This window comes from Varroa destructor, unplaced genomic scaffold (genome assembly GCF_002443255.2).
Source record: "Varroa destructor unplaced genomic scaffold, Vdes_3.0 BEIS01000001.1, whole genome shotgun sequence".
Taxonomy (NCBI): Eukaryota; Metazoa; Arthropoda; class Arachnida; order Mesostigmata; family Varroidae; genus Varroa; species Varroa destructor.
In genome coordinates this window covers 2081835-2106532 of record NW_019211454.1, presented here as the reverse complement: position 1 = coordinate 2106532, position 24698 = coordinate 2081835, and the positions used below count along the sequence as shown (strand labels likewise).

At 40.9% G+C, this 24698-nt stretch overlaps 1 protein-coding gene across 7 annotated transcripts in view; it reads left to right on the top strand.

Annotated features, from left to right (window-relative positions):
* Positions 1-24440, top strand: part of LOC111246405 (uncharacterized) — a 108809-nt gene extending 84369 nt beyond the window's left edge. Inside the window, exons 2-6 of one of the 7 annotated variants that reach the window (XR_002671663.2) lie at positions 1960-2136; positions 11948-12251; positions 17795-17980; positions 18350-18502; positions 18985-19121. Coding sequence is in view for 3 of the 7 variants with exons in the window: in XM_022795952.2 (XP_022651687.2) it covers positions 1960-2136; positions 11948-12251; positions 17795-17980; positions 18985-19240 (923 nt within the window). In the remaining 4 variants the exon portion in view is untranslated. Of the gene's footprint in view, positions 1-1959; positions 2137-3115; positions 8680-11947; positions 12252-17794; positions 17981-18349; positions 18503-18984 lie in introns of those variants that run through there. The other 6 variants (XR_015319289.1, XM_022795952.2, XM_022795959.2 and 3 more) reach the window with 6 other exon arrangements.
* Positions 24441-24698: the final 258 nt, after the last annotated feature.

The following is a 24698-nucleotide window of genomic DNA, read 5'->3' as shown; positions in this document are numbered from 1 at the left end:
CATCATCTCAATGCTCTTATCGTCACCACTATCATCACCGATACCTAGCACCTAGCTACCAACAGACCGATCTGATCGACCATGCCAAATGGAGGCAAATATACGGAATCACCTCCATCAGAAAGGGAATCAGAGACTGAAAGATAAAGACGTCTGCTTATAGCGTAGTACAGCACAAGTGCTGGCTATTACGCCACAGCATGGCACATCGAGCAATAGCAAAAGCAGCAGATGTGCAGGACATGGGCATATAAAACAGGGACTGCTGAAACGGTTTTCTATTTTGTTTATGTTCCTCAGTTCGTTCTCCTGCTGCATCTTGACCAGTTGTTTGCTTCGATGCTCGACCGGCCGCACTCCCAGACGATGTGATAGTCATCGTTGGGCTCATTGGGTATAACGATCAAGTCGATCATAGAAACCGTCTTGGCATGGATGGGTAATAGAAGATGGTTGGTGGACTGGCGTGTAACAAACGCCCTCCCTACCTATGCAGACGCGTTCACGTCATCCAACCGCGACAGGGGCCGCGTTGTTGTCATCGTTGTTGCCGTCTTTGTGGACATCGCATGGCAAAATATCCAGACATAGCCTCGTTCTGGACTCGTTATTTATCTATGGTTCACTGCGCTGCGGTATGTATAGTTCACAATATTCACTACGGCCATTAGGCAAATGTGAGCATAGCGCTTAAGATGTGTCAATCCTCTACTCGTATATGGTACAATTTTAGTTTTCATATATGTATTATTCTAAGTTGTTCGAGTTTAGATTGAAGCGTATCAGATTTATCCAAGATAATCTATGATAGCCTACGAGGAACATAAGCGATACGTCGAAAGAATGAATGAATGATGGGTAGTTGGATGGATGGATGGATGGATGGACAGATGAAGTGGGTTTTCTGCTGACGCCTACCTTCCACTCGGGAATGAGCTGTAGTTCACTGCGTTACATGCCGAGTATTACTGAGTACGAATCAATGCGAAAATATGCATAACTGTTTCGCCTTCAACGGCGAGAAGGCCCTGACTATCTCGATGGCCGCTGTAATCATCAATTTTAAATTTCGGTTCAGTCCGAAAAAACAAACGAGGTGAGCAACGCAGACACTTCTAAATTGCTTCTGCCGAAGGCTGGAGGTCTGGCATCATTGCTCATATTAGGAGTGGTATATATAGATGACGGGGTCGCTGATAGACCCGTCGATCACCATCGATGTATTTTTGGCCAATGAACGAATAAGCGTGTAGCTTTTTGCTATAGCCCATCACATTGACATACTCGCTTACTTACGGTCTGCACTGTTTGAAGTAAACAGAACGGGAAACCCAATGTATATTCACACTGCCACCACGAGTCTCAGAACGGATTGATTTCATTCCTTCTGTATTTTCTCCTTCTGGCCCTTTCCTAGAGTTGCTTCTTTTTTTTTTTTTTTTTTTTTTATGGTACGGCGACTGTTTCAATGGTGACGAAATGTACTGATATTGGGACCGGATCGTTAAGAAAATGCTGGGGAAACAAACATCAACTTAGAGGGTTGGTTTCCTTCCTTCTTTATATATTTTTTCTACAAAACACATTTTTATATTATCCGTCAAACTCAGTAATAGCTAGTTGAAATGACTCAATATACACTAGCAATATTCAGCCATGACAATAGGTTCAGGTCACTTTAGAAAACCACAACAACTAACATAGTTTGGGCATCTTCTACCATATTTTCATCAATTTACTCCTTTAACAGTGCGATTTAGCAGTTTTTCTTCAAAAGAGTTATATGAGGTATGGGAGCAGCTGCCAGGACGCTAATCGAACAAGCTATAGGTAGAAATAGCAAATTCCCTAGCTTACCACATAAAGCAATGGATTTATAGGTCCTTGAAAGTCTCAAAGCAGCATCGTAAAACCGATTCTCTCCTTCTAACTAAGCGCGCTTTGTATCTATAATTTTAGGTGTGGGCATTGTGTTAATAACGGTGTCGGGCGTGGCGTGGCGACTAACGTCTCACGACTCAGCGGTTTCATCTTGTGGGACAATGTTAGGCCTGACCACGGATCCCCATGCTGAGCCTAATCGACGGTTCGTACCGAGAATTCCGCCTTATGGAAGATATAGTCATCCATACGCAGGTACAGCGTTGATGTATATATATAAGCGTTCACAAAGTAATAGTTCAGAACGTTCGCCCTTAGCTTAGATATGTATTTTGGAGTTAATACATGTAAGTTAAGCATGAAACCAATATTGCCTGGTGTAAAATATATAAGTGATGAAAAAGTATTCTTACGAAAATCATACTGTGTAAATAATTCGTTTAGCGTGGAACGTCTGACGGATGAAAGAAAATACTTGGAGTCTACACAGGAATAGTGCTCCAACCTCGTTGTCTTATAAGAGTCCTGATATGTGCTTTTTATTCCCATAAAGTAAATAGGACGTGTAGATGTTCGGTCACGATTACAAGGACCTATGCTCGTAGGCGTTGCGTATTAAACATCCAATACACTCAGCATAACAACATGATTGATTGCTTTTGCTTAGCTTACTTATGCGATATTCGGAAAGTGGATAGGTACCTATAATAACGCTGGCTTGCACAGGCAAATAATAACAGTCTCGGATTTGTCCCTGAGCCCATTGACACGTAGGGGTTCTTTTAATTCGACGAGACAAAGCCTTGGGAACAGAAACACGACGCCATTTTTAAGCCTTTCCTATTCCTTTTTCTTTATCCAGTACTTCAACATCGACTTCATCTGTTTTACGTTGCTTTTTCACGAACAGTGGACGCTTGTTGTTTGCCTTTTGCGGACTAACCTTGGCCTGTTTTTCCAGGATGCTAAATTGTCATTTTGATATTTTTTTCCCCTTATCGCAAACCAACTTTTCAGCCATTGCCTAAATCTCCCATTCACATTTTTGTTTCTGCTTTAGGAATTTATCCTAACGTATTCTAGTTGGACGTCTCCTGTACGTCTGCGTTTACTTTTTATCGTTCTTTTCATTTCCAACCAACGTCATCTTCGGCTGGCCTTATCTAGTCCAGCCAGTTCTATCTTCTATACAACTTTGTTCGTTCTATCTGCTTCCCTATCCGTTTCTTCTTAGTGAAAGTAGCGGGCTTCCTCTGCTGGAACTCTTCCCTCTGCAGATCTTGACAAGAGCCAACAATGTAATGCAAGGTCGGTGGCTAGAGAAGTGAGCAATCTTGATTTTCCTCGGACTACCACCCAATCCCATACAGCCATGAGTCGGTAGGCAAGGTCATCTCGTTCTCGCTTAGTCAGTGGCATCCGCGTTCAATCCGCGTAGAAAAAAGTGTAAGAAGCAAGAATAAAAATGAGGAAGAAAGAACTCAAAAGAAAAGGTGTCGTTGGCGCAGCGGCGGCGAAATGTGTCACTGAATGATATGAAATAACGAATAAAGTGGACGACTATTGCATTGGTGCTCTTTCCCATAACTTGTTATGCGTTACTGGCAAACAAATCATACACTTTAATTGAGGTAATTCGGGTTATACGTCCGGAAATGCCGTCAAGTGTTACTTCAAATAGCTGAACGCACCGCAGAATCATGTGACTACGCCCAGTTTTAATTTCGACCACCTCATATGTCTTCATTTAGTGGCCAAACACGCTATACATTAATAATATGATTGTAAAATATCAACCTTATAATGAATTATTGAATCAATCCCTACCTTCGTACTAAGGTTCGAATGTAGCCTATTCATTATCGCCATTGCACCATCAGCACATCTATACGTATACATATATTACAGTATAATAAGTTGAGCATGAAAATCGAATCCCTTTCCTTCAATTTATCTTCAGTCGCTTTTTCAACGTTTTGCTACCCAATCCTCGATACACTGAAGCTAAAGAAGAGGTAAGACGTGTGTTTAAAGGCAAAGGCCAAGTCTCGGTTAATGGACATTTTACCACTGGTAATGTGAGCAAAAGGTACAATGGCGCTACCATTTACCAAAACTGCCGATGGCCTCTAATGGGAAGCGGCGCGTATCGATTCGCGTTTGTCGACAACGACGGCAACAGCGACCGCCCCGATGACGGTACACGTAATACCACATTGCCGAAGTGGTATTACGTGCGCCTCTGCTATTTGCGGATTTCTCTTGCGTGCCCCCTCAGCGGCGCTGCTCACTGAAGGTATCTTCTCTGCATTCATGCTTTCCTTCTATAGTATGGAGGCTTCAGCCTTCGTCCCTTTCTTCTAGATTTATGCTAACTCTGAAAGTCAATTGAATGTTCGCTGTGGGCTGGTTTTGGGTGGTGTTCCACCATCACTTCTTCATTCTATCCCCCTCTCTCCTATCGTCTGGTTCCCACGCTTGCTATCTCTATACCCGGTTGTCCCCTATTCCCAGCACGTTCATCAATTCTCTATCGTCGCCATCATCGTCGAGGTTTTTACCCGCGTTTTGAAAACTTCACGTGCCGTACCTCTCCCAGCTACTGGATACCAGCAGCCTAGTAAACCGCCTGTAAAGGTGCCCCTCCTTTGCAAGCTTTTCTTTCCTTCTCTATATATAGAAGTATGCTTTAATCCTTCTTCTCTAATGTTCTTGCTCTTCTTGGATCAGTATTGTAAAATTCGTCTGAGTGTCTCTTTTTAGGAGGCGAGTATCTTGTTCTGTAAGCCCCACCAGTTGTCGTCATTATGACCATTATTACCACTTGGAGATAAAGCGCGTTTAAGCAAATTTTCAGTCGACTTTCCTCTTCAGCCGATGAAAGGACGCCTCTGCTGTACCCCACCTCACTATATTCGGCTGGAGTACGTGCTTCACGTCGTGTACCAGAAATCTCGCAGTTATCTAAGTTTTCCAAGTTTTGTGCCGTAGAGTTCTGGACTGTATCGAATAAAAAAGCCGTCACTGCGACCTACGTGTAAATAGGCTATTCTATACAATCAGTTATATATATATAATTATATATATATATATAATTATTAGTACTGCTAACGGCATCGAGTCACGGGATCCATCTATGTGGAACCATTTGATGCTTTGCATAACAGCAACTTGTTATTTAAATGACTATGGAGGACAAATGCATTCGATATAACTTTGTGTAAGCCTGTCGAGAAGAAGTTAGCGTCTCGTAAAACACTCTATCTAACCAATGCATGGTGGAACAGACCTGATAAAATGCTTATAATAATACTAAATACTAAAAATAAACCAACTGGTTCAATGAACACATTGCAAATAATTGATTAAGTTCCCCCGATGATACTTGATTGCATTAAGTTGTGAACAGAGAATATTCAACCGGACATGATGAGCCCTGTTACAAGATCCTGAATAAATATATAAATGGTCATGGCATTGAAAATAGATATCAGAAACATGTGTAGCTAACTTCAGACCCGTACTTCCTAAAACTATATTGTTATTTCGTGTTATGTTATATAATTACTGCTGTTTGACAACATCAACATAATGTAACTAACAGTCATATCTTCAACTATCTAGGATCCGCTTTTTTGACCGTCGGACAAGACAGATTTAAGCGGGACCACTTTTGACAGATCAAAAATGCCCGCTAATAAGCGTATTGAATATCGTTTGTGCCTTAAATTTCCTCGTGAAGGTCATAGGTGGCCAGTAACCATAATCTACAAATCGCTCGCATAAAGTCATTCAGGTTTGCTTGGTTATTTAGCGGATATGGACGCCGGGTTAGATGGCCACGTGGGATTTAAAGTTGGAGGACATCACCCCACCATAAATTCCCAACAATGCTATATATTACCTACTACAGCTTTCTGGCCTCAACTTCACGGAATCGTGTCTTGCATCATTTAAGTAACAGATTGCGCATTCTATTCGCAATACATAAATCGTTTATCGTTATTTTTACGTTGCCCATTATTCAAATAGCTATTTATTACTACTGACGATCAGAGAGCTACTCTAGGGAATTTTTTCTTCCTTTTTGCATCCATAGGCCCCTTTCCTCTGAAAATTTCTTCTTCTTCTATGTATTGAACAACTGCCTCGTTTTATTGAAGCCGACTTGTTTAGTACATTAGCGTACCATATTATCGCGTAATTTTCAACTAGGCTTTCTCCAGATACATCTGTGAGGAACGCAAAACACACATCTCGAAAAGGAGTTTTGAAAGCAAGAGGCTGATTGTAAAAAAGCTGTCTTCTCCCTTTGCTGCCTACACGAGTGGGTACATATCTGGGAAGCTGGAATGTTGCTTTGCCTGGTTCGGCTTCAAGGTCAACCCAAGGTTAGAAGATTCGTAGCCCCACATTTGTACACCGAACAGGGACAGATATTATCCATTATTGGCCTTTTTCTGTTCCTCAACTTAGATGGTATCAATGTTATCGATGTTATCCTCGGCGAAGTCGAGAACAATCGAGCTTACACAAGGCAATACATCGTTAAATTTGTACTGTTTCAAGATTTCCAAAGCAGAAGCGGCAGCGATGGCGGCCTCGTACTGTTTTAACTTTGTCTTGCTATACAAGCTTTGCTGTAGAAAGATATATCCACGTATGGCCATATAGCAACTTCTCTTTATGCTCATTTTGCTAGTTCTTCACTAAGGAACAAAAACACTACATACAACGTACTCTGGCATTCTTTGAATTTTGCTAAAAGTTGAATTAAAATACGACATTTGAAAAATATTCAATTCAACGCTTATATATTCAATGCTTAAGTATTATTGTCCCATAGTAAACACGTGTACATATTGAACAACTAGAATTAATTGAAGCTGGAAGTTGAAAATTTATTTATATAACTTAACTATTTCAAAAGCAAATTTTCACAGCTCCTAACTGCGTATTCACATAAATATTCGAAAACAAACTCTAATCTACCTAGTTATTATTGGCAGTCACTAGTACAGAAAGATGGTACGGCAGTTAAAAAATATTTAGATATACAAAGTATATCTTAGTAGCAGCAATATTCTGTACGAGAAGGGGGGACGTTCGATCCGTTTCCGCATGATTCATCTACCGCTATAGCGTTTACAATGCAACACTCTTTACCCATTTCTTAGCGTTTTGTGCATAATTATCCATAAGTGACATCTCGTTGTCAGGCTTATTACCCATATTACTCTAGTTTGAAAGAAAAAATGGTTGTGGCATATAAGTTGTTTGGGGCAAGCTAGGAAGCTGGCCACGACGGAAGGGTTTTCCCTGGAATCCACTGCCGCCTGTATCCTCTGCTGCCTCCAAGCTCTAATTAGAAGTAGCACATCGCCTTTAATGCCGCCCGAACTGCCAACGGTAGCGTTTCCACAGAAGCGGAAACAGCCGCCGCCCTAGCGATAGCTGATGCAAGCAAAGAAAGCGTTGCTTGAAGTGCGCGTGGAAGGAGTATGGCGATTGCAAGTCGTATCGGAAGGGTCGTTTCAGGCTCTGAGACGTCACCGAAATGTAAGTTTTTGCTCTGGTCTCCATTCTCTGCGCTCCCTGGTGTATCAGGAAGCGTGTGCGACGTCTTGTTGCTACCCTCACCAAGGAGCCCCCTACCGATCGCGCAATCCCCATTCGAGCCGGAAGAAACCCACTTTCTTCATCCTGTTCTTAAAAAAAGAGGAGATCTATACGTCAGCTCAGCTTCTCTCGCGTTGACCGGCTAATCACCCTTGGCCCAATGGGGCTTACGAGCGGTGGGCTGCTACTTTCGTGTCAGCTCAATGAAAGACACACCCAGAATACGCACAATAGGTAAACTTTAAACGTAAACAATACTATATTTCGCTTATACGTCTCCCTTATGGAAGCTTGCCAAGAACGTCAAGTGACACTTCACAGCGGTCGGAAGACCAGTATAGATCTAAGTAGAATCCTATCCGAACAGCAAAGAAAAGCAAAAGTAGATCTATTGTTAGAAAATTGTAAAACTTTAAAAACAAAGAGAAGAAAATCTTTTTCAAAAAAGAAATAAACCACGAGCTTGACCTGGTCAAGTTTACTATTCCTTTCCACGTTAAATATGTGCAAGCCCGAGTTTAACATCGAACTTGCTACCGGTTTTTAGGCCAACGAAATTAAAAGTGGACTTGTTGTTAAGCTCATTGTTAGTAGGGTGCTATTGAAGGCTTTACAGGCTTTTACCTCAGTTTTGTGACCCGACAGTAACTGAATGGAGCCAACGATTCAGAAACGGCAACTTTCAACATAACGACGGAGATTAAACATGAAGGTGAACTGAAGCTCATAAGCCCAGTATAAGAAGCACACACAAAGCAAGCGCGTGCCGCTCATGGGTCATAGACTGTGATGTTCCCCCTTGTCGACTGTAAATGCAATAATAACATTAACGGCAACTAGTAATAATATGGACTAACAAAGCGTATGAATGCCGACGTCGCGTTCCCCCACGGAATACATGAGCTGAGAGGCGAAATAGAACTGCGACGCGAGAAGAATTTGAGGGGTAAAATAGGAAAGGGAAAAACGTGTCATTTTTTGCTTTCCTACCGACGTCTATTATGCTCAGAAGTTCGGTAACGGACAATCATGGCGTCCCGTGGCATCGTAGTGTGAAGAATCTCACGGATGTTTTACGCAGGGCGTCACATTTTGCTGGTGAACGTTGCAGTACAACAAAAGCTGTCATTGATCATTTATGGAACCACTATCGTAATAAACGCCTATATATATATATATATATATATATATATATATATATATGTAACACGGCGACAAATCCAAATGATATAGCAATAGGAAATAAATTGCCATTTTTCTTAATGATGTACATGAAGGGGACATTGTGTAGTGAGTAAAGGTCTCATAAGGTTTACTTTTCGTCGAACGACTAAATCGAATCGTCCCTCTAGGAAGTGTGTACGTAGAGAAATAATAAGATAGAACGAAATACCGTATTGCTAGGACACTTCAAAATTGAATCTATAGGCACGCAATAACAGTGCTGGCTAAACAAAAACTATGGTGCCCGTTAAGGGTGTAATATTGTGTTGCTATATTGATATTGAGTTATCAATCTATCGAAGATCTTACAACGTTTTGTTACTTTTTGTTACAAAGTTTGCCTATGAAGAGAAAGCAATTAATCTGCAAATGCTTAAGGCTTTACTTTCGGGGTTACTGGAACCGGCCCATATAGAGTGCTCTTGGAAGGTCCAATAATTTTTTTAGATCATTCAATCGATACAAAACGTCTTGGCTTGCTTGTAACTAGACAAACATAAATTGCTTTGCTAATGCTGTTGGAAAAAAGATGGTTGTGTCATTTTGTCCATTGGAAGCGACCACAGTCTTTTGCATCGTTTTCTCTTTGACCCAACGGTTGGTTTAGAATCGATAGTAGCTGGTCTTGTTTATCTCCGTTCGAGAGACCTTTCGACTCGTCTTAACGACGACGATGACGATAAGAACAACGAGAAAAACTATACTTCAGGTAATGTCCATAAGAACTAAGGAGATTTCACGTTATGTTTTGGATCACTTGTTGTGCGTCGAAGGTTAACAACAGATCACTGATTTTCTGCCCACAGCCTGTTCCAGTACGATGGGGATGTTCGTTTGCGAAAATGCCCAAGTCGTACTTATTAAATAAGCAACAAAGGCTAGAAGCTTCTTTTTCTTGTTTTTATATTTTTGCCTCTCTGCTTCATTATACATAGATATATGTACAATCAGCGGCGCTTAATCAAATAAATTCAAAGAAACTCTATGAATAGTTTCAACTATCCAAGCCAATTACCTTGAACCGACACGGGATATTTTCAAACGCATTGTGACCTATGAAGGGGCAGCATTGGTACCCTAAATGTCAACAAATATGCCGTTAAGTACTTTTAAATACCTGACAAATGATGTGATCTAATTGAGAGCAGCAGTAAGTGTCGTCACTTTTTGAGGCATCTTCCTGATGCACTTTTTCGTTCCCTCAGCCACGAGTGGATACTATTGACACACATTAGTGATTTTTCACGAAGATCTATAACGTTTTTTATGCCCTATCCATCCCGAACCCATGACTTTACGATTTTTCGGACGTCCTCTCTGCGACTGAGGTCCACCGAAATAGCAGGCTATGGCAGAACCTAAACACCATTGGCAGTGAGTAGGCTAGAGGTACTCCGAGCTCTATGGCAAGACGCATATCATGCACGCAAACGCAGTCACCGTCAGGGAACCATTCCAGTACCTAAGGCTGCTTCGATCCTTGGATAACCTTAGCATATTCCTTTTGCTTTAGTATTCCCTGCATGAAGTGCATCATGCCAGTGCCTTTGCAAGAGATCGTCAACCACATCATAACATTTAATGGATTTTTTATTTAATATTCGGGAAGCCGTATGCCAACACGCCTGAAAACATGAGGACGTTTTTGGCGAAGATTTCAAAATGAGAACCGTGCGAAAAACTAACCTTTTTCAGTTTTCAACGGTCCAACTCTTGACTTGCTTTACCCACTAAAGGCATGTTTGTTTCGTTCAAGCATTTAACCGAGGTTACTTGGCAGGTTTACTGCCCCTAGATTCGGCATTTCTGAGTCGGTGATGAAACGTAATTTCTAACGGAGCGAGTCTACGATCTTCTGATCTATCTCAAAGGACGGACCATTTTTTGGAGTCCTTAATAAATCACACGTCCTTCTTCATGATATAGCGTTCTCGATTCTCTTTAGCTCGCTGGTAGTTGCAGGAAACGTCTCAGCAGTTTCATGTTGTGTAGATTTGTTTTGACGGAGTAATCTGCTAATCGGTATTTTTCTTTCCATTTGGACATTTGACGTATGGAAGCCACCAGAAAACACTTAAACTTAAGTCAAGCTCACTTGAACGACAATAGTGGTTAGATGGTGAGATAGAATGTAGCATTTGTACATACTACGAGACATAAATACATAATATGAATACTAGACTCGCTGAAGAACGACATACGCTTGAGGACATGCCACTTTTACGTATCACATAGGGTGCCAGTAAGTTATAATGTGTGCCAATGTCTCTGTTAGCCTGTGAAGTACCAGTGTGAAGTAGAATAATCCAGCCTTCTTTAGCTATATTTAAAAATATCTCGCTCTCTTTATTGGCTTTGGAGGCTGAAGTTGAGATTACGTAAATTACCCCTAACTATATATATTTCTATTAGATAATAAAATTACGAGCTAGTCAACAATGAAAGACACTTATTAGCCAGACCTGGCGAACGAGATGCTAAAGAATAAAATAGACGTGACCCTGTTTAAAGTTGTACTGCATGGCACAACAGTCGCACGACGTTTTTTCTTCAATCATCCCTGCTTTTATCATTACTATTTTGGCGAGACTGATCATTCGGAAGCCGAATAGGAGCATTTTATAGCATGCGATAAAGCTTGATTGAGGCGTTCCCTTAAACATGAGCATGTCTGCGTTGTCTCTGTCAGTTGTTGTGTGCGTATTGAAGTTGAATTTCGAAACGGCTTATTTGTGCACAGAAAATATATGTTTATCATTACTTTTTTGATAAGTGAGGTAATTTATAGGCCAAGGGTGGAGATTTACCAGAGTAAAGACGCAACACGTACACAGATATAATAACAAACGACACACAGCTGAATGTAAAATGGTAGGGCCATTTTACTTTTATCTAAATTAAGCGTAAGTGTCTGCTTAATCATATTGCGCGTTAACGTACCATTCTATCGCATCGAATAATATTGCCTACAGTCATTAACGTAACTCAGCCGGATGCTTGTTGATATGTCTACTTGATAACGTACTTCAACAAAAAGGCCCTGTTCACTGTTGTTCAATAGTATATAAATATGACTGTCGCTGAAATCCATCTCCAATTATCAGCTTATGGCGGCTTGTTCTGCACCATGTATTTACAGGTGTATGTAGACAGATTTCAATGACGAAATCGACCTTCGTTTATACCTAATAACTAGTCTCATCTTGTGGCGTTGACATTTCAGCGATGATGTACCCGGAGTTCCACTATCGTCCACCGCCACCCTCTTATCAAGCGTCGATGCAAGAGTATCGTCTGAGGCTTCTATTCGATCGGCACCCGCCGAACAATAGTAATCAAGGAACGAATACAGTGACGAACGCAACAGGCGCACTAGCTGCACCAGGAAGTAGCGATCAGCGAGGGGGTGTTACAGCTAATCCGATTGGTGTCTCCGGCGGATCTGGTCCTCCACTAAACGGCCCTGTTTCCCCTCCGCCGACCTATCGTTCTGCCCTGAACTCGACGCTCGATCGGAGTCATTCAAGGTAACGAAACTATAAAACGCTGTTCGCTGGATCAAATCAATACGGACGTAGCCCTAACCCACAGTGCTGCGTGGGAGTACGTATTTGAGCATGTGCATCAGACGGCCTATCGTCTGTCAGCACAGTTTGATATTATTCGTTAATACCGACTCGATATAATTAGTGTTATCGGTTACAAAAGATCTCCTGCTACCGGAAAGTAGAGCAGAAACCGTGAAACATCTGAGGTAGTACGTGCATATGTTGCTACTGGTACCTGTGTACGGCACGAAAATTGTTTGTGACCTCAAAAAATTCGACGTCAGACTACTTTTAGCAGGCGATTAGTAAAATCATTCGGAGAAGATGGTAGGACACGGACAGAGGAATACGGACTACGGGAACGATAAGATGCCAATATTTGACAAAGAAGCCCCAGCTACGGCCGCAGTGTTTGCCAAATCAGGTGGCAGCATCAAACTGGATACAATTGTCTGACTGTAAATTATATTAAACCGCTGCTGCAGTATAGACATGTAGGCAGGTGGGTTAGATAAGAGCCCCTGAGCACCTCCTGATGATGTCTTTTGCTTGGTCCCAGTCTTAACTTCTACAGCTCGTTATCTTCGTAACGACGCAGTCGTTCATAACAATTACAAGGCTCAATGTCTCTATTAGACTTTTTTTTACGTCGGAATAAAAGCAGGGCCTCATAGTAAATATGTTGACAGACTTGCGTCGGCTGCGTCACAGTACATTTATGCCCAACCTAGTTTTTCGTGGCACATGCTTTTAGGCCACTAAGATAGCCTATGGCTTGAAAAAAGAGATTTCAAAATTGCATTCTGCCGCTTTCATGGCATACACTAGCTAAGATCAAGTGAACGTCATCGTTACCTTGCTAGAGCAGGTGCCGTTTAGGCTCGATGAATTACACTGTGTATATATACAGTATCTGAGTCATACGACAACTAATGCATTAATAATAATTGTCGCTGAGTAAATTTCATTAATTGAAATTTTTTCGTTGCCCCCTTGTACAATCCTCCCTTGGTCATAAAAATGCTTCAAAAATAACGCTTGCTACACCTGCTTGCAGGTGGTTTTATGCTTTGCAAAAATATTGTTTAGACACATTTGTCGGCATGTGCAACGTTTGGGGTTATTTTGTAGTTAGAATGGCAGCGTAATATAGTAATAGAAGTTTTCTCTTTCGAATATCTTGTCATACTACTCACCTCCGCAGAGTATCGGTTCTTCCAGCTCGGAAGAGCACTTCTACTCCATCTCACGTATTTTACAAAGTATAAGACGGTTTATATCGGAAGCCCGAGCTTCTGTTTTGTGGTAACAACGATAGGTTGAATATCTGATATCGCCAGAAGTGGTGGCAAGGTGGAAATTACAATCAAAATGTTTAATCATAACTATGAGCAAATCGGAATGAATGAAACAATTAAGGTATTTTTTTTCTAATATTATTAGGCAGACTTTTCGCTGCGCGCTCAAATAGGAGGAAGTAGGGGTCACGAATGTCGCCTCACTTAGCTATGTTGAGGCTAGGGGCAAGCGATGGCATTGTTCAAGTGGACACCTGTTCTTGTCCATTCGATGGCCTGCTTGTGGCTTGGCGCCCATTTTTGTAAGCTGAGTTCACTCGTGTCACTGTTTTTATTCTGTTCTAAAATTGGTTAGGTTCTTATCTATTGGTAAAGTGTACAGTATTGACCTTTACCTCTTGCGAGGCTCCATATTCCGTATTCTCGGCAATAGGCTAAAAATGAAATTTTGGGTCTGTCGTAATTTCCTACACTTTTGGCACGCTTATCCATATCGCCTAAATAAGTGCTCGAAACCTGCACTTATCCTTTCGGAACAAAGCAGAAGGATGACGCAATTGTACCGCTTCTAGGTCCTAAGTAAGTCGACAGTGGGCTTCTTGAGTTGTACGATGTACAAACACATGCTTGCTATCACTTTCAGATTCGTAGGATTAGCATAATGGCAGAATGAAAATCTGCACTGGTTAATTGCGCGGATTCAAGCACTCCTAAAATCTTTACTGATAAGTATTAAGAAATCGGAAAAAAAAACGGTACAAGCATTTCTGCCCTATACGAACGTCGTCGCTGCAAGATGTCTTCTCCTAGTTCAGATTCGATGCTTGGGTCTCTGCGTTATTTCGCGATTGGACTCTGGCAGTACAGCCTTTCGCTCTACTAGGCTGGGCTGGCTTGACTCTACTCGCGCATTGTTAAATGCGCTTTCGGCGTAGCCCGGCCTTACTTTTCTTTTCTTGGGTCTTCTCTGTCTGTGCTTTCGGTTTCGGCTAACTGCCGATTGCTTTTCCTCGATCTGCCGGATGCTGTTAATGGCACTTCGTTTTCCTGGAGGTTTTTCGGGCATCACCAAAGGTCTAGTGATTGTAGTGGTAACTGTATAGAAATAAAATATGCAGTTATTGCGAGTTGTTGCCAATGGCCTTGCTTCTGATGTTGCGTATGGTACTAATGACGTTGACGTTGTTGTCGTCGTCGCCGCCGCCGCCGCTAGTACAGGGTCGGGCATAATCGTTGGGTATTCTGTGATGTTCGTAGCATTATTGGTGCCGGTGTTTCTGCATCTGATGGGTTTTCTGCTCGAACTGTTCTCGTGGCTACTGCAGCTGGCAAATCACTGCGTCGGTGACCGCATCAAGGTCGCGCGTCTAGTTCCTCTATTGTCATCAATATGTGGCTGTGGTTAGTTGATCTTGACTTTGATGCTAAGTTGAGCCTTGCATTGCTCGTAGAACCATTTGGCTAACTTCGAATTATTTGAAGCGTGGCGAGAAACTGACCACCACAGAATTAAAGTGCATTAAAATGATCTAACTTAGAAAATGCATCTGTCAGTGCTTCTGAACAAATGGGTAGTTTGCGAACTCGAAAGGCTACTACAATTTTACGCAGTCACGAGATGAAGCACAATTCTGTAATGATAACTTGCTACGATGACATTTTATTACGATGTCTGAATTTTTCGCTGCTTCTACTTTGAGTATTGTTAGAGGCCTCAACGCGGCATGCAAGCGGACGTTTGTGGCCGCCCTTTGTCGAAAGTTTCCATTCCTTACACTATGGTGTCGTTTCTGTGGGAAGACTTATCGTTGCTGCTCCAAGAACCTGCTAGTATAAGAGGTTTATTACAAACTACCTTAAGAAATTAGCAAGAGTATTAAATATTGTTTTATATAATACTTATTGTTATACCTTGAACTGATTTTTATTGAAGGATCGAAGTGTGTCTACCTCTGGAATCAAACGCAGACCATGTCCTAAGATTGTTAGACGAACATGTTGACTGCAGCATAATGGCATCTGGCTTTCTGCACCCTGGCAAGAGTTGTCACTGTCTTATTAAAATATTTTCATATATGATCTGGGCGGTTTATACTTACACGGGAACGAGTTCGAGTGATGTGTCCTATCTAAGGTATCTGATTCTAGCCATCAATCACGGCAGGCGTCAATTATTATATCATAGATTATGTATTGTGTTTGGTAGTCAACGTGCTAATAACTTCTATTGTACTGGGCTGGTCGTGGCAACCACGAAAATTGTCAAGGTGAAGGTCGTCTGACCTCCACGAAGTCAAGCCTTTATAAGATCATTGCCTAAACGAAATAACTTCGCTGTGATCATCTCTCCATCTATGTGTATACATATTGTACGATAGAACGCGATGTTGCCACTTACGTAATATTCACTATTGTCTCATGACCATCACTATCGGGGTTGAGATTAACGATAGAGCCGATTGCCATGATGAATTAGCATTAGGATTAGTTACTAGCAGCGTCATCTTTAGTCACTCAAGAAATCGAAGACACAGACGAGCGGGGGAGAGGGGATCCAAAGGCCCAAAAATTCTGGCTACTGCAACAGGAGAAGAACAATCTATACGGGGCGTCGTTGTTGCATTTGTGTTTGACGTGTATTAGAATATTAACGTGTTTTTGAAGGCCGGTGTATTAGAAAGCAATGTCTTTAGTCAGTCGTTGATGCTTACCGAGAGAAATCACAGAAAATTATTTTAGTATTTTTTTCCGACGTGTCTGTCAAAAACAGGTCACAGCCCAAAGGTGTGACGGCGTGACAAATGATGATTAATGAGCGAGCTTTTCGTATAACTATCAACTATATTTCTATTAGATCTAGCGATGATGACAGTATCAGCGATTATTATGGAGGGGTGACCCCACCCATTAATTAGATTAATCTTCGCGTCGAAATTCATCTTTTTTATTGTTGTACTGAGTTAATCGAAGATAGAAATGCAAATTGTGTCGAAATAAATAAAAAAAAGTCAGCATATAATTATAATTTTTATCGGTCCGGATTTATATAACAAGTATCTTTATTGTACACGTTTGTTTTGCTAGTTGTCACATTAAAAAAAAAAATTATGTTTTTACACTTGTAAATCGGTGCAGATGAGAATTTATTGACGAAGCTTCAAGGAACTTGAACTGAATCATTTAGTCATATTTCAAATTTTCTGAGGATATTTTATTACGTTTATTACGTTTTATTCTGAGGATATGACGATGTATGAAGGTTGCGCGCCGTTGCTTTTTTAACCATGTACACAAATACAGCCCCTAATGCGCTAAGAAGCGGACATATGAATTTACATATGTTTGCTATTGTGTCACAGTAAAATCACACAGATAAAATTAGGGACCGTACTATTGAGAATTATTAGAGCTTCATAGTTGTTTCATAATCTACCTGTATTTGCCAAACTAAATTAGCTCAGGTAACTTCGCGACGTTACCGAAATTAGTTTTATTACATTTTCCGATTACTGCTTGGCCGACGGCCGTTCGGCTGCCGTCTGCATTGCGTTGTAGAGTCGGATTGGCTTGTCTATTTTTAATCTTTTGTAGCTATGGCTCCAGTCGTAGGGGATACTTTATTAAACAAAATACTGCACTTTAGGGAAGTCGTTGGAAAACGCTCATTGTGCCTAAGGGGAACTTTGAAGTTATCTGAACTTACATTATGAAAGTACTGTGTTAGAATGAAGCAACAGGTATCACCGTAACAAGTGCTCACGCGTCATTAAACGCTAATCTAACAGAACAGATGAATGAAGTTTTGCGACATATATATGCTAGTTTGTAGGTAACAGTTTACCAACGAACTTTATCCGATTATCAGGACTATTCGTTTCCTATTTTTGTAGACTGATCTTTGATCTTGGCTATAAAACAGCGTGCATTCATTGATATATTACATTAGTGAAGGTAATGTATATTTCGAGTTTTGTAGTCCGGTACCGCCATTAGGCATTCCATCAAACGACTGGCTCACGCCACAGAACGAACTGTGTCTCTACTCGGATTCGAACCCGACCACAACATGTTCCTCAGATTAGAAGACGAGCCCGGTACTCACTATCACGGATAAATAAATACAGCCTATTATAATCTTACTGTAATGTATCTTTCAACTCTTTTGGTTGATTTTGTTTCTCCGTGTTTTTTTATGATTAACGTGTTGTCGACTTTCCTACATAGGCCTCAGTTGTGCCACCTTCTTGGTGACGACTCAAGACCGCCGTCGTATCGCTCACGAGCTTCGTCTCATACCGGAGGTAGCGGAAGTGGACCAGTCGGTTCTGTGCTTCGTTCCTGTCTTGGAGATACTGCACGATCTTGTGATTCGTTAGCCACAACTCCACCGTCGGAAAGTGTACCTAACTCGTAAGGAAACTTTTTGATTAATAATCAGAAAAAGTCGCTCATTTGTGATTGAAAGCAAAAAACACAGGCTTCTTTCAGTAAATTTTGAACAACAACCCGTTCATTGTCGCTCCGCATTGGCTGAGGTACGATAGGGAGTACGTACAACTCAGTTCGGCGACAACGGAAACAGGATCCAAGTATTCGATGCTGTGCGTGAATATGACTAGTCAAGCTAAAACCTCGATACATTACCGATATGTGTTCATCAATTTCATTTTAAATACTTATTCATACTAACTTTACGGTAGTATTTGCACAGTTAAATTGTCTAGATCTTGCGAACGATTCAATTTGAATTTCTAACTTGTGGCGCGTGTGTTTCTTCAGTGGAGCGGGAAGAAGATCAAGGTCGAGTTGTTTCGCATAAGTTAATTTTTGCGAACTTCTGTTGAGGTCATAATCCTTCGATTCATGACAATGACATCGTCGGACCACTCTGCTGAGCTTTGGCAGTTTCAGCGATGCATGCATGTTCCCTAAGTATATCCCCCTTAGTGACTTTTCACTTAGAAATTATTTATAATTATGGTCCTATCTCTGGCAAAAAATAAGGTGATTTCTTTTTAGGCGATACAGGATTGATAGATTAGAATCGAAAAGCTAAATAAACGTTCATTTTTAGATAGGCAATCGTTGTTAGAATCACTTTGATAAATTTGTTATATTTATGTCACTCCCCCGTATATGTATATATGTATATATAAACTCCCGTGCAATATATAAACTCCCCGAATATAAGCTCCCGTGCAAACTTGCCAGCGCATGCTTCTTACTACAGAGTACGCATATAAATAAATCTGTATTCTATACCGAACGGTAGATATTTTACCATGATAATACACATTGATATAATATAGAACTTTCGAAAAACTTGCTTCCTTCAGATCGTCGGCACTCCTTATTTTGCTAAAGCTCCATATGCTCACATAATCTTTTTGCACATTGATCTGATTTCATTGCAGAATTACAAATTGCCTCGAGGTTGAGAAAACGGCGGTTTTGCGCGGTGTAAATGACTCTACGAGCATGACTACGTTGGACACCCAAAGCGGTGAAGAATCTATCCCTTGCGGACATGACACGGAAACAAGTAACGGAACAAAACCAAGTGGCATAACTACGAACAGGACGACGACGACGACGACGACGACGCCAATGGGGACCGGACAGAGGGGAAGCGATGTCGTGAAGGTCTATGTTAACTTTGCGGCCGAATAAAAATCTACGTGAGAAGCGACGCAAAAAGACAGAGAAACAGAGATCTGAAGTCACTTGGGTAGACGATACCTTACGAAAACACAGGCACTACTGCGTCGAACAATGAACCATTAGGAACAACTCGTTGTGCCAAATGCTCTCGCCACCCTTAAACTACGAAGGCTTGTATGTGAGTCGCTGAAAAGACTTGGCTGGACGGCAATAGACAGCGATCTAGTAGGTATTGGTGTATAGTAGGTACTAGACGCACCTATCTCTCGTAGATACCATAGATCAGACAGATCTCAGACAAAATTAATTGACCGTTGGAGCGGGACATAAGAAGAATCTGGACTAAAGATCAGAAACTAGAGTCGACGTGAACAAGTTCGAACAAAACCTACAGAACCTGCATGAGAAGAATAACAGATAGAAGCCGCTATTGGGGGCAAAAGAGACATCAATGAACAATGTTGCATTGTCTCAAAAACGAATGAACAAAGCTATAATTGCTTGGAAGGCTAAGCAGGTCGAGGCAAGAGTGAGCTACTATGCACGAACCTAAGCTGCTGCACAAAGAACACTTCTACAATCAAGGTACGTCCTTTGACGGGATGTGACCTTTTTATTAAAATGTTGGCAAGCAAAATTGACGAGGTAGCAAAGTCATGCAATACCATAGTAGACAGAAACGCGAACACAAATAGCAGACAACCAGGGCCAGCGCTGGGTAGAGGGATCAGACAGATTGTTATTATAATCGTGTTGGGTTAGCCAGAAGTAGACGTAAACACTAGTCGATGTGTGAAGGAAAGGTCATGTGGGAGTTGTTAGTCCTGACAGGAGTAGCGCGGCTGTGGAGAACCGCAGCAACAGCGTTAAATATCGCACTTATAGATACTATGAGATCGAATGCACATAATGTAGCTAATGCTGAACTAATAGAATCAACAAAGATAAGCCAGTATGCCGTAAATTTCGTCCGTTTCGTAGAAGTGGCAGCGTGTGGCTCTTCATTAGGCACGCTTTGATGAGTCCTCTAGGAACTTGTGGGGATTCCGTGTTGAAGTTCATAGAGCTGCTACTTCTCGAGCTTCTGTTGAATCATCAGACAAACTGGTGGTGAACTATACTGAATAATTTGACCGCATTTAAAATAAGCGATCCAAGAATCTTGTTCCAATCCTGCTGTCTTTGTTATAGGGCATCAAACAATTTATAGGTGAATGCGATAAGTGCGAGGCAAATACGTTCATTACGCGAGTTTTTATTTCAGTGCTTAAAAGTAATGTTTAGTCATCTTTTACGAACCCCCGGAAAACTTCGTAAAAGGTCATACACGTACACCTTGATGGAGAGAAACTGATCTGGCTTTAAGTAGTTTGATGAGGGAAAACATTATAGTGCGATATATAAGCGCGGAAAATGTCTTCTGGCGATGTAATAACGTGGGCCCAGTACGTCTATGATAGTTTTTCTCTGACCCCGTCGAAATAGAATTTCAACGAAGGGTTTGCTAATCCTTTCAAGGTAACTGTGGTCAAATTTTGAAAAATCCTGTATATTCCAAGGGATGATTTTAGCTGTAGCAGTAGTCAAAGCCGACGCTAATGGCAGCTCTTTCACAGGCAACATTGCATCGTGCCCAATCTTGAATGGAACGCTCCATATCTTTTGTAAAAGATGTATAACGTAGCTTCTATTACCCTTGACACTGGTGCTGGCCTTGCAGTAGAATTCAGACAAAGTGTATGGAGGTACGTAAATAAAAGGGAGGATTGTTTCGGTTCCATTTACCATGAGCATGCGTGCGGCTGCAATGAGTGCTTCCTTAACCTTGTCGTAACTGTCGCACTCTCTTGTACTGTCGGCAGAAATGACAGACCAAAGATACTTACTATCTATTTGGAATCTATCCATTTGTATTAGGGAATCAGCCTGATCGAAAAAGAACCTTGTATAAACGATTTTTGCTTGGAAATACGGTCGCCTGTCGTGGACGGCAGAACTAAAGGTAGGAAAGCACAGCATTGGTGCTTTTGGTTGAAATGCCATTATGCCGGTAAGTGACTCTCTTTTGAGCGCGTTATTGCAGTTGAATTTCCCTAAGACATTTTTGTCATACGTTGCCTGTTTCGTGTACTTCACAGGTTTGCTGGAAGGTGGAAAATTATTCTTTTGAACGCTTGGGGTTTAATCTTATTTGATTAGTTTAGTTCCATTGTCATAAAAGAGTAAGCAGGTAAATCGGTGCAGATGGAACAATCAAAGATCAACCATAAGCGATGGCAGGTAACAAACAATAGAAAATCCTCTTAATGGGGGTCTTGATTGATGGGGTTCCGTTACGACATGAAAGAGCAGTAAGTTTCTAGCTGCTACTAGATTTCTAGAAGGGCATTTCATACAAACTCTGCTATAATATTTCGTATACTGGTGGCGTGCATGTGTGTGTCGATGCGAAGCGTCAATACTGGCCGCGATGAGCGAAAAGTATGTTCGAGGATAACGACTATCCGAAAGTAGTACTGCGGCTGCCGTATGGCATAGAACGTACGTGTGCCAATTGCGCTGTAGGTGGGAGTATCTTTATATCGTTCTAGTGTATCAGTTGCATTGTCGACTTCAACCGGAAAAGCTGATGATATTACGAATTTTTTTGTTATATACACATGTATTGACTAGCGCCTCTCCCGCCTCCGTATTAGTACCTATACACTGCGACAGCATAGTATAGATATGCAGATATAAATGAATGCACATGTATATATATATTTTTTACCGAAGGATGTTGCTACACCTCGCTTATGTTCGCTCCTTAAGAGAAACGCCGCCGTGAGGTGACCTCGCGAAATCATCGAACTCCTCGAAATAACTAGAGCAAAAGCCACTATCGATTACCGTCACAAACTTGTTAGCACCTTTGTTCGGTAGCTATATATGTGTTTTTCCGTAGCCGAATCGTTCCTCACCTGCGTCTTCTTGTCGTAGACGAAATCAATAAATTTGGAAAAAAACATTTATAGTAACTGGGACGCAAAGCGAAGTCTAGCGATGGCTGTTGACAATCTACACAATGTGTTTAGTTCTTAGCTTCGACCAAATAACAAACAACATGATCCAGCTCAAATAGTTGGTCAGTGCCGATAGAGATCGCGTTCATGGAATCGCTTGTTAACCGAGGCACGTGCATACATTAAGCCATCGAGTGTAAATGGGCAGAACGAAGAATAACGGAAAGGAAAAGAACCAAAGTGGCTGGTAACAGAAACACGTGCGCTGACGAAACACGAGGGAAAAGAGACAATATTTTCGATTGCTACCGCTGCTACTACTCCTACTAGTCATATATTTGCTGAAAATAACAATGAACGTATGTACTGCTGATATAAGTAACGACGACATATTACTGCTAATAACTAACCGATATGTTTAAAAAAAAAACAATGTGTAGACTGTTATATGTATTTTAATATTATAACTGTAATTATATTTTACTATCAGTATTGTCTCACACGTAAATTAGAAGAGCAGCAAATGAACAGGCTCGAAGAAGAAGCGGAAGGTAACTTTGACGGCCCCTTTAAATTGAATAGCGTTGAGTGAAGACAACAAATAGCAGTATCTCACCATTTTGCCGAATGCGCCTACTTCCAACGTAGAGCAATTGGAAAAAAAAAGCTACATCAAATCGACGAGAAATTTTTTACCCAGTCGCTATTTTGCTTTCCTGTACAACTTCGCCTAGGATCAACTAACTGAACCTTTTCTATATTCTAATATATAGCCTAGATATAGGAGCAAGGAAGGAAAACATTGACCAATAGCAGTGCTAACGAGTTGTTTTTGAAATTAGTTTTCTCATTTTGCCGACGATTGACTCATAGCGTGCACCCAGTTACTTGAAGTGTTTAGCTGATTTCAGCGTAATTGATTGTAGCTGCCTCGCCTACCTGACCACAATCAGTAGGACTAGAATTAGAAGCATTTCCGCGTATGCGTCGTTCGTTTGTGATTTCATCGTATAGATGCAGTCCTTTCGTTGTCGCTTAGACGATAAACGATCGATTAGTTATTAGTTGTTGAACGTTTTTAAAGGCCAAAAAATCGGACGCGCTGCGATTTTTGGTCGGCGGCGCTCGTATTCTTTGTTAATTAGATGACACCCCATATATAGCTATGGTAGATGTTTTCGCATATCATCATTGTATGCAATACACGATTGACACAAATCTTAATATAACTGTAATAATAACAAATAATGAAGATTACTCAGCAACTTTTTCGAAATCTTCACGATTTATCCAACTATCCTCCATATATACTCTATATTCATTACTGATATAATGATCATTTTTAATCTCATATTAGTAATATTCTTTAGACTCTCGATGTCTACTAGCTCATACGATTGCCTACTGCATCTCCGGTGCCACCTTTTCGTCATGCCTCTTTCAATTTCTAACCTAACTTTATATCTCAATTGAAAACTTCGCAAGCAGAGTGATCTACATATACGTTATTGATTTTTGCCTGGCTTGTTTCAGGCTAATCTAGGCCGTACGATATCGTTCTGATTTTCTGATTTTTTTCCTCACACGATGTCTACGTTTGTGACTTGAGCATGCGAGACTCCTACTAATGCGGTGTTGTATACTCAGTAATGTTATTATTACTGCTATTACGATGTATGAAAATAAATCCGTCACAAAACCTTGGCCGTTTCTCGAAAACATGGAAAGAGCCCATGGAAACGCCAAAGGTGCGAAAAAAAAAATACTACTTAAGTGTACAAACGTGTATATATATGAAAATAAACATAACTATTACATATGATTTGCGACTACTGTTAAAAAGTGGCGTGTTGATACGTTGGACACAGAAGCAAGAACGACAAATCTATTTTGACTTAAATTTTGAAAAATTTTAATAACAATATAAACATAAATAAAAGGCACACAATTGTTATTATAGTACGTTTATTTATAATCAGTCAAATTATTGTTTTGTGAAATGAACTGTTAACCCAAAACCTAGTCTGCTTCTGGTAGAGAATTCCATCATTCTAAAGAACATTTGGTTGTCTGTCGATATCTACACAGGTGTAAAAGTCATGTCGTTCTATAGCTGGTGATGAGGGGTCAATAAATTCTAGATACCAACAATGCTGTAAATATACTGAACGATAAAATAAACAGACAAACGATAACTTATAATAGAACATATGTTTATTCTGAATAGTGGCTGACTAGTGGTAAAGCATTGTGCGGCAACTTATTTATCAGGGACGATATCTTGGTAACCATATGGACGTCAGGTTTTTAGTACGCGTCTATCGTATACCCAACATAAACAACACGCGGGAACCCCAAGAGGAGTTGCTCCGTCCTTCTTTTACTCCTAAAAGTTCCCGAACCGGTGCGGCAGGCATTAGGCCATATTGAGGTCGAATTGTCCTAGTAGAGGACAAGATACTACA